At 39.0% G+C, this 11,395-nt stretch overlaps 1 protein-coding gene across 2 annotated transcripts in view; it reads left to right on the top strand.

The window, feature by feature from the left end:
- Positions 1–11,291, top strand: part of Gpr137c (G protein-coupled receptor 137C) — a 74,328-nt gene extending 63,037 nt beyond the window's left edge. For both annotated transcript variants that reach the window (XM_057785998.1, XM_057785996.1), the window contains 4 exons: positions 6,625–6,774; positions 7,228–7,353; positions 7,505–7,623; positions 8,538–11,291. In XM_057785998.1, the coding sequence (XP_057641981.1) occupies positions 6,625–6,774; positions 7,228–7,353; positions 7,505–7,623; positions 8,538–8,715 (573 nt within the window). In that variant the 3' untranslated portion in view covers positions 8,716–11,291. The remainder of the gene's footprint in view (positions 1–6,624; positions 6,775–7,227; positions 7,354–7,504; positions 7,624–8,537) is intronic.
- The last annotated feature ends 104 nt before the right edge of the window (positions 11,292–11,395 follow it).

Below are 11,395 nucleotides of genomic sequence, written 5' to 3'. Positions count from 1 at the left end.
AAAAACCAAAAAAAAAAAAAAAAAAAAAAAAGAATGTGGTTCATACACAAAATGGAACATTGTTGGGTTGTAAAGAAAATGAAATTTATAGGAAAATGGATGGACTTAGACTGTATAATATTGATAAATAAGTAAGGTCACTCAGACTCAAAAATAAATGCATGTTCTCCCTCATGTACAGATCCAGCCTATAATGTATGTGTATTCACATGCAAATAGCTCTAAGTGTGGGTATAGTATGACATTTAGAAAAGAGACCAAGAAAGGGTAAGAGTAGGCAACGAAGAAGGACAGCATGAGGATGAGGCACACAGTATGTAAGGCACTGAAAATTAATGCCCTACACGAAGGCTCTGCAGCTTCAGATCAGCAGTTCTAGCGGTATAGAAGTTCACTGAGATGCATGGCGTTTGGGACAGGCAGGTGCTCATTTGAGCAGCTACTTAATCAAATGTGTGATGCTTTTATCTGTGAGTTCATTATAATAAAGGGATTTTAAGAATGACAATAGGCAGGGGCTGGAGAAATGGCTCAGAGGTTAAGAGCACTGCCTGCTCTTCCAAAGGTCCTGAGTTCAATTCCCAGCAACCACATGGTGGCTCACAACCATCTGTAATGAGGTCTGGTGCCCTCTTCTGGCCAGCAGGCATAAACAGAATACTGTATACATAATAAATAAATAAATAAATAAATAAATAAATAAATAAATAAATAAATATTTTTTTAAAAAAAAGAATGACAATAGGCAAATAGATCATACAACAGAATAAGATCTTTATGTCAAGTCACATATATGTTGTGTTCTCATATCTGATAAAGATGCTAAAAGCAATCCAAATGGAAAAAGAATGCTGTTGTTGTTGTTGTTTTTGTTGTTTTGAGACAGTGTTTCTCAGTGTCACAGCCCTGACTGTCCTGGAACTAGCTCTTGTAGACCAGGCTGTCCTCGAACTCGCAGAAATCTGCCTGCCTCTGCCTCCCAAATGCTGGGATTAAAGGCGTGTGCCACCACCGCGTGGTGAAAAGGAATTATTTTAAACTAATAGAGACAGAGCGATTAGATAACTTATACAGTAGAACCTCCTAGATCCATTATTCATATATCTATATGTCTGTGTATTCATATATATATGCACATACACACAGACAAAGTTCAAAGTGGAAAAAAAAAAAAAACAAGACCTGTACAAGTTGGGTACAGGCAAAGATTACTTAGGTCAGAAAGCACACATAATAACCAAGAAGAACGAAGTTGATAAATTAGACTTAGTTGAATTTTAAAACATCATCAAAAGGCAGGAGTAAGAAAATGCAAAGGCAAACCACAGCCTTGAGAAGTATTTACAATGCACATATCTAATGAGGATCTACTGCCCAGCATTTATAAAAATCTTCTACAATGCAGATATTTTTAAAAGGCACGCTAAGTTAGAAGGTGTGAAAAGATTTGAATAGATTATTCACAAATGTACAAAAGGCCAAAAATACAGTATCATTAGTAATCACGGAGAGGCAGAGACACATCCAGCAGCAAACCTACAACAGAAAGCTTGCCAACCCCAACAGGGTCGAGGACAGGCCAACTGCATGAAGTTGCTGGAACTCAGACCTGTTGAAAGTATAAAGTTACACATTCAGCTTGGAAGAAGATGTGATTCTTGCAAGAAGAAGTTGAATCTCAAAAATTACACTCTTGGCTATCTGTCCAAAAGAAATGAAAGCATATATACACAAAAAAGATTAGGGGTGTACCCAGAAGCTGCCCACTAACAAAAATACATGTGACCAAGATGTTGTGTGAACAAATTAACGTAATTATACAGTGGAATTAATACATTAACTGCCCCAGTTTTCCTGGAGTTTTCTAGAATGTGGGTTTTTCAAGTGCTAAACCAGGAAAAGCCATGGCAAAACATGAGAACTTGGTCACCCTCAGCAATGACAAGAGGTAACCTCTGGTGACACTGAGATATGTAAAATGAATGAAATCTGAAAGCAAGTCCATAGTCTTTGATTCACTTATATGAAGCTCTAAAGGAAGAACTAGGTTGAAAAACAGAAATGCGCGTGTTTTTGTCTAGGGATTGGCTGTTGATGAGCGGCCGTGGAGCCCTGTGGACTGATGATGGTGGCTATTCTTGGTAGCCCATCAGTGGTTGCGCCCTTTTTATTTTTCAATTCTGAGCTTTGCGGGGTAACTCCCGTTTATTTTCTGAAGCCCTGGTTTTCTTTCCTTGATATATATATGTGTGTGTGTGTGTGTGTGTGTGTGTGTGTGTGTGTGTGTGTGTGTGTGTTTATATACAGTTTTTCTATAAGTTGTTTTATGAATTGTATCATTGTTTTTGATTCTTTGCCCTTTCCCCACTGAAAATACCCTACACTGTTTATAGGTTTAAGCAGTTAATCTATTTTATTCAGGCAGTTATTTTATTTCACAAAGTGAAAATTTTCACACACACTCTCTCTGTCTCTGTCTCTCTGATGTGTGTGTGTATATGTGATCTCGCACTTTGATAGCTAACTTAGGTAATTCTTACAACATTCTATTTTGTTATTCTTTTTTTAAAAATATTTATTTATTATGTATACAATATTCTGTCTGTGTGTATGCCTGCAGGCCAGAAGAGGGCACCAGACCCCATTACAGATGGTTGTGAGCCACCATGTGGTTGCTGGGAATTGAACTCAGGACCTTTGGAAGAGCAGGCAATGCTCTTAACCTCTGAGCCGTATCTCCAGGCCCTATTTTGTTCTTCTTAACATACTTTTCTTCAATAATATGTTCCTTTAAAATCTAACTCAAGCAGGGTGCCATGGCATATAGTAGTTCCAGATATTCAGGAGGCTTAAGATGGAATTTTACTAGAGCTCAAAGAGTTCAAGAACATCCAGGGAGCATAGTGATACATGTTTCATAATTTTTTAAACTCTGGATTGATTCTAGTTTGATGTTTTATTAACTTGAAGGGGAGACAGAAAATTCAAATGTATATTTACTGAAGATTTTTATCTTTACATTGTTTTTAAACTTAATCCTTTCATGCATTATCAAACAAAGGTTTGATATAATGTACGGAATTAAATCAAAGAATAAACTCTACAGTCAACATCTTCCCAAGTACCTTTTTTTGCTTTTTAGTTCTTTTCAACTGCCTCTCATATGTGCTGTTCTTATGAGGAAGTCGGTTATGATAGTGATTCTCAGCTCTGCCAGTACCAATCTACCCTTTTATGAACAAACTGATAAATTTCTTGTATTTACTTATTGTGTGGTGTGTGTGTGTGTGTGTGTGTGTGTGTGTGTGTATACACGTGAGGAGGTCAGAGGACAACTGTGAGAGTCTGTTCTTTCCTTCCATCGTGTGGGTTCTGGGGATCAAACTCAGGACTTCAGAATTGGTAACAGGCACATTTATCTGGTGAGCCATCTCACTGGACCTAGTAATAAATATTTTAATAACTATCTTCTGTCCTGAAATCAATATACTTTAACTACTATACAAATAAAATATAATGTAAGGCCGGGTGGTGGTGGTGCACACCTTTAATCCCAGCACTCAGGGAGGCAGAGGCAAGCACATCTCTGTGAGTTCAAGGCCAGCCTGGTCTACAAGGAACCAGGACAGGTTCCCAAAGCTACCGAGAAACCCTGTCTTGAAAAACAAAAACAAACAAGAAATTACTGTAGTAAACACATAATTAAAGTATAAAGAGCAAATAAAAGAAGTTAACAAACATCAATCTGTAAATTTGGGAGCATGATATAATCAGACATTTGTCTCCAGACATAAGAACCATGAATGGGGCCAGGCGGTGGTGGCGCATGCCTTTAATCCCAGCACTCCGGAGACAGAGGCAGGCGGATCTCTGTGAGTTCGAGGCCAACCTGGTCTACAGAGCTAGTTCCAGGACAGGCTCCAAAGCTATGGAGAAACCCTGTCTCGGAAAAAAAAAAAAAAAAATCATGAATGGGGGTGGTGGCAGAGGCAGAGGTGGGTGTTTTCCATTATCACATATGTCAAGCAATATTGATATAGTTTTATGAAATAATTGAACTCTTGATAAAATTTTGAAAAAAACAAAATACAAGTTTGATGTAATTTCCATAATTATAAAAGGAATTTCACACATTATATGTGCTTCTGGAAAATTTGGCATGTATTTAAATTATACGAAGTATTTTTAGTTACTACAACTTTTTATTTTTAAAAATAGTTTTCAGCCGGGCGGTGGTGGCGCACGCCTTTAATCCCAGCACTTGTGAGGCAGAGGCAGGCGGATCTCTGTGAGTTCGAGACCAGCCTGGTCTACAAGACCTAGTTCCAGGACAGGCTCCAAAACCACAGAGAAACCCTGTCTCGAAAAAAACCAAAAAAAAAAAAAAAAAATAGTTTTCATTACAATTTAAAAAGTTTGAGAACCCTCCTTTTTTTAAGCATACTCAATGAGTTAATAAACATGTATAAAGAGTAACTCATTTTAAGGACATAAAAAGGGCTGGGCATGGTGACACACACCTTTAATCCCAGCACTTGGAGGCAGAGGCAGGTGGATCTCTGTGAGTTTCAGGCCAGCCTGGTCTACAGAATGAGTTCCAGGACAGCCAGGGTTACATAGAGAAGCCCTGTCTTGAAACAAAACAAAACAAAACAAAACAAAACAAAAAAAAAAAACATAAAAAAGTAAAAGATAACCTCCATAGGTCTTCATCCAGCTTTAAGGCGGTACACCCTCTGGTCATTGGTATCAGGGTCATGAAGGCTGTCTTAATAACCCAGATGTGGAGCTTCATTCTTTCACTGAAGAAAAATTAGATAATCCAACAAACAAACAAATATTAGCTTCTGACATCCTAGTTGGGTCCTTAAATTCTGCACTTGAGATACAGTGGGGATTTTATTCCCAGTGACCACTGGGTGGTTTCCCACATAAACTGAAATCATCTTCTCTGCTTTCTTTGAAAACGTGAATTTAAACGTTCACTAAAGACATAAGCTCTAGTATTTAAAATCGCTGGCTCATATGGGATTGAACATTTAATGAAAAGTACCCACGTAAGAAAGAGTGTCTTGTGCTGCGAGAGTTAGGAAGTCAAGTGAACTCAACTCAGGATTGTGCTCACAGAGCAGTCAGTGAGAGAGACTCCAAAGAGCTGCACTTAAAGCTTATTTGTGTGAGCCACTCTTTCAGTTCTGACATGGAGCCAGAATTCAGAACAGTCCGCAAACAATCCTATACCAGGTTAATTTTTGTCCCAGTCTGCAAAACAGTACTATATTACTAGAGCCATATATGACTTTGTTTAAACATTGAATAGGGGCCCTGCTTAGCTATATGTCCTTATTCTAGAAAGATGTTCATCAATACCTATGATCATGAACCAGCAGAAAAGCACAAGGAGCCCTCCCAGCAGGGCAGGGAGCTTCATAGCTTCAGATCACAGTGAAAATGGGAAACAGACTACCAAACATGTTAACGTATAAAATGGAGTTCAGTTCTGGCCAGATAATATTAAACTGGTTTTTCTTCTTGGATATCATAAAGATCAGAGGAGAGTTCTCCTGTAGGAGTACTCCTCTGTGACATACAGGTCATTTAGTGCCCCTGGACCTTGAGTGCCAAATGTTGTCATTGTTCCTTAAGCTTGTGACAATTGAACACAAACTTCCAAATTACCATGTTGAGTGTTTACTTGAAATGGATCAGTCTTTTTGGCAATGCTCTTATCTCTTAGAATAATGTTTTTTTTCTTTGTTTTTTTTTTAATATATATTTATTTATTATGTATACAGTAGTCTGTGTGTATGTCTGCAGGCCAGAAGAGGGCACCAGACCTCATTACAGATAGATGGTTGTGAGCCACCATGTGGTTGCTGGGAATTGAACTCAGGACCTTTGGAAGAGCAGGCAGTGCTCTTAACCACTGAGCCATCTCTCCAGCCCCTAGAATAATGTTTTTAACTCGAAGGTAAAATATGGAGGATTACAAAGGAAACCAACTGTATTAAAATAAAGACCCCAGGTTGAGAGTCCCTGCAAACAATACCATCACAGCCCTCTTCCTTGTGCTCAAGACAGTTGACAACCAAAATGTAACAATAATTTCTATCTCCGGGGAAATGGTAAAAGACATAGTATAGACTGTTACACATTGGAAAGCATAGTTGAGGACTTGGATTAATGTCAGCAATATATTGTCACTCAAAGGACTATCATCCATTTCCTAATAAATGGAGCAAATATGCAAAGAGCTGAATTTCTATTCTTGCTTTGTATCAGAAAAAAAGTGTATCAAGTGGATTAGTGCTTCCATTCCCCCATCCTACTTTGATTAGACCATATTGATTAGAATCAATTATGGCCAGTTTGTCTGTTCATGTATTACTACAGGAAGAAAGCAACTTTGGCAAAACAAAATCTTCCTTCAGCTGCCATTTGGCAAGTGGCCGAAGCACTCACACAAATTAAACATGATGCAATCCAGGAACAGGAATGATAGGCAGAATAATCCACTCAGCTTTCTAGGGGGGACTCTGCAAGCGGTGACTGCTGTATGCAGATGGAGGGCTCGCTCACCGCAGAAACACGCTGAAACCTTGCCTGTGCGTCTCATTTCCACAGGGCATGTCTCTGTGCCAGACTGTCGTCGTCGGCTCCGTAGTCATTCTTCTCTACTCCTCCAGAGCTTGTTACAACCTGGTAGTGATCGCCATATCACAGGATTCATTGGAGAGTCCGTTTAATTATGGCTGGGATAATCTTTCAGATAAGGTAAGTATCTGTCACACATTACCAGTCTCTAGCTGATACACCTGATAATTAAGTTAGTCCTAGCAAGAACATTTGGTTTTATGCAGTCTCCACTCTCTGTAAAACTGTTTAAATTTTACCATTTGATGTGAACCTTGGAATCATTCTTCAAAAAGTCTTATCTAAGATAATAATTTATTTTGTAAATAATAGTAACGCTGGAAACCTGTTAGTCATACGCCTATTCACTAGCTTTTTAAAGGGTGATATTTTTAATATCTCTAGGTAATTGTCTGTCATTAGGCAGTGAATACAGCTAATGTCCTATATGGATGAAAGAACTGCGTGAATCTTAATACTTGGTTCAGATTTATATATATATATATATATAAATAATATATATATATCACTTGTGGCAAGTGATTGCTTAAATATAAAAGCGGTGTAAAATGCTCTGCCACGCTCTGTGGGCAGGCTCGTGGAGAAGACGGAAGTGGAGGAGAATACATCGTCTTCGGAATGGTCCTCTTTCTGTGGGAACACGTACCAGCGTGGTCAGTGGTACTGTTTTTCCGGGCACAGAGATTAAACCAGAACCTGGTAAGATATCATAATATCCCCCATGCTCAATCCCATTTTTTTTTTAAAGCAAGGAATATTTATCCTGAGTTTCTGCTTTAGTAAGTCTGAGACTAAAACTCACAGATTCTGGTCTCCGGCCTTTACCCAGTCTCTCACGCTGCTTCCACAGGCACCGGCTGGCATAGTGAGCAGCCATAGCTACAGCTCCAGAGCTTTCTTTTTCGACAATCCAAGACGGTATGACAGTGATGACGACTTGCCAAGACTGGGGAGCTCACGAGAAGGAAGGTAGATGTAACTAGTCCCTTAGACTGATTTATCATTGAAATAGTTTGCAAAAACCATTCCGAGCTTTAACCCACCCATTAAACAGGTGATTTGGCAGAATATGTCGATAAATATGATCATGAACTGTTTAACATATTGGGACTTAGCCATATGGTACAACATGCTCTATAAACAACTATCAGCTGACCTGAAGCCTTTCTGAAAAAATATTTTTTTCCAATTAATTATGCATGTAGACGTCATCCACACAGCACAGAGACATTCATACACAGTCACACACAGCACAGACACATTACATCACACACACACAGTACAGACTTACCTGGGACTCGAATCGGGAACCTCGGGCAAAGTGAAAGCATGCAGTACCAGGCAGGGAAGGGTTGCTGTACACTGTATATTTGCTTCCTTGTTCCCGGTGCAGTTCCAGGTCAGAAAAGAAAAGGCTTCCTGCGCCCCCATAGTTCAAAACCATCAGAAAGAAAGCCTTATCATACACCAACAGGACTCTTCCAGCTTGATCCCTTCTCAGTAACTCTAACTTCACCTGGACAAGAAGTCCTGTACCTCATCTGTGAAGTAGGATGGTAACACAGCCTGGTGCGTGGGCTTGAGATGAGGAGTAAAAGGGACACATACATACATACATACATACATGCATGCATGCATACATACATACATACATACATACAGATGTGTTGGAGCAAAGCATAGCACATAGAGCATATTATTATTGTCAGGTGCATTCTGTCTCTTCTGTGATATGTGTTACAAGGCAGAGATATCAGATAGAAGCCATTAAATTGTGTAGAAAGCCTGTGTTGTGAAATTCTTTGGAAATGTTAAAAATGCCAGTGTGGCTTCTTCTAATCACAGCCCTCTGGCTTCTTTGCCTTACTTTTTTGTTATTGCAGTTTATCAAACTCGCAAAGTTTGGGCTGGTACGGCACCATGGCTGGGTGTGGCAGCGGCACCTACACAGTGACCCCGCCGCTGAATGGCCCTGTGACAGACACTGCTCCCTTGCTCTTCACATGCAGTAACCTGGACCTGAGGAGTCACCATCGATTCTACGTGACTCCGCAGAACTGAGGGCTTTCCCGCAGCAGGCATCTTGAACTGTTTTCACGGATGTGTACGTGTACTCAGCATCTTTAAAAGCATCTCCATCAACATTGCGTCATCTATTGCAACTAGCAAAACCTGGAAATCCAGCTGTGTTTCGTGGAGATCCTCAAAACACAGCTGTTCGTTTTGACCTCTGCATAGTGAAATTCGAAGTTCGGAGGAGAAAGAGAGATTAGATGCTAAGGTACTTGATGACCTCAGAACCTCCTAACTTTGAGTGTACAACGCACATTTGCATATTTGCACTTTGCCCTGTGTTCAGAAAGAATACTTTGCAGTCCCCAAAGCCACGCTCAAGTATTGAGTATTCACACCAGAATATTATTGTACACCAGTTCAGAAGGCAGTTTTTCCACAAAAAATCAAAACCTAGAAATTCAGAGGTGTACTCTCCATGGAATCCTTACCCAACTGCAGCTTTAGAGTGTGATCAGTGCACAGAGTTAAGGCTTAAAAATGTATCATTCCTTTTAAAAACATGTAACATTGAAGACAGTTTTTAAAGCATGTTTTGAAAACAATTTTGATTAAAATTACTCCATTATTTTAAACAAGTGATAGTAGAAACCCTTCATGGTGCTGCTGGCTGGTAGTGTTCTTAACAGTGAGCCAGTGGAGACTGTGTGGCTTTGAGCAGGACTGGTCAAGTGACTATTCTGTACGACTAAGGTAAGTAGCAGTTTAAGCATGATTCTTCCAGAAGCAATAGTGACTTTTGCATAGGGGGTTTCAGTAGCACTTCTTGGGACTAACAAACAAGCTTACAGATGCACTTAGGGATAGTTCATTTTAAAAAGTGCTAAGTTAAAAACAGTATGTTTTCAAAACGTATTCAATTTATCTGAAAGGAGATGGAGCAAATCCCACCTACTGAGTCATGATTGTCCTCAGGTAAATTAAATCATGAGACATTTTGCAGTGAACTAAAGTGCAATACTTTATAAAATGGGTAATCCTGCCTTTATTTTTCACATTTTATACCTTGTATATGGGCTAAGCCAAATTAAATTAATTCCAATCAATTCCAGTACTGGATTAATAAGCAAACAAGAGAAGTGTAGAGGTTACCAACATTGGGATAGTTTAGGACTTCATTTAAACTGTTTTAAATATGTAAGCAGTGTGCTTGAGTGCACGCAAGCCCACACACACAACAGTAGGCAAAGACAACACAATTTTAAGATGCACTTTCTACCTGTGTTTCTATGGAAAGCAGATCCTGAATACCTCAGATTCCAAGGGGACAGGCAGCATAGATTTGACGCAGGTAAAGATGACCCCACACAGCATCTACCAGCTGCTCTGGAACTGGGCGAACACAGCTGCCCTCTTCTGTCTACTGACTAGAAACTGTCTTATTTGTACTCATACCTAAAATCTTTCAGCTTTTTAACAACTAATGCAGCAACTTCACAAAAATATATATGAATCTTTAAAAACATTGTTAATCCTTTCTATCTTTTGAGAGGATGGTATAAAGCCAAATACTTTTCTTCTTTTTATGAACAACCGATTTTAAATTTAATCCGAAGCATACTTATACACAGCGTTTGTTTGTAAGTTCTTACTGTAACAAATGATTTCAGCTTTTATAGTGCAGAAGCTAGCCTTGGTACTATGACGACAACAACCTAACCATAGTCTACAACTGTGGATTTCTTTTAGTTTTTCGATTTTTCAGAATACCAGTTTATTTTGATGATGTTAGGTATCTAACTCTATTGTTTTTGATAATTTTTTTCTAGTTAAGCTTCTCTATACAAACATCCTGGTTGACAAAGTAAACAAAGATTACATGAACTCTTCAGATAAAGAATCTCAATTCTTTTTGCTGCACTGGTTGACTATGCTGAATTTGAGGTTTATTAGTTATATTTATCACTGACTCAAGTACCTAAATTCCCTTTTTTTTCTTTCTTTCCTTTTTTGGTTTTTGGAGACAGGGTTTCTCTGTGGCTTTGGAGCCTGTCCTGGAACTAGATCTGTCTCTCTATGTAGTCCTGGCTGTCCTGGAACTCACTGTGTAGACCAGGCTGGCCTTGAACTCAGAGATCGTCCTGCCTCAACCTTCAGGCTTACGCCACTACACCTGGCCTATAAAGTCCCTAAATTCTTAACATTTGTCTCCTATACATCTCACAGTACATCACCAAAGAAGAAATCTGCCCATTTGCTTAAAAATTCAAAAGCACTAGCAGCACTTTAAGTCTGTTCTCAGAGGGAGCTGTTCATAAGGTTCAAGGGCTACAGTTCCTGCCCACCTGCCCTGAAGCACATGACAACCCCAACCCTTCCTCACAATCATCGATTAGAAAGTCGAAATTCATTGCTGAAGTGTATAATTCTACAGTGATTAGAAATATTTGTCCTTATTTATTTGGGTTGCTATTAATTTTGAAACTCTTAACCACCTATTGTAGCTGACTGTAGTTTTATGGACAATGTAATTTATAGCTGAAGTGGCTTTTTTATGTGTAATAGCCTTTTTATTGTTTAATGGTGTTTCTCAGCTATACAGTCAGTGTCAAACTGGTTGCAAAGGTATAGCTGTGGCCAATGAATGTATTTGTTGTTTCACTAAATTATAATAAAACACTACTGTTAATGAATGTGCTTTTATTTGGAGGCGTGCTTTCTTAATATC

The sequence above is a fragment of the Chionomys nivalis genome, chromosome 12 (genome assembly GCF_950005125.1).
Source record: "Chionomys nivalis chromosome 12, mChiNiv1.1, whole genome shotgun sequence".
Classification (NCBI taxonomy): Eukaryota; Metazoa; Chordata; class Mammalia; order Rodentia; family Cricetidae; genus Chionomys; species Chionomys nivalis.
The sequence above is the reverse complement of the archived record's forward strand: the minus strand, read 5'-3'. Positions and strand labels throughout refer to the sequence as shown.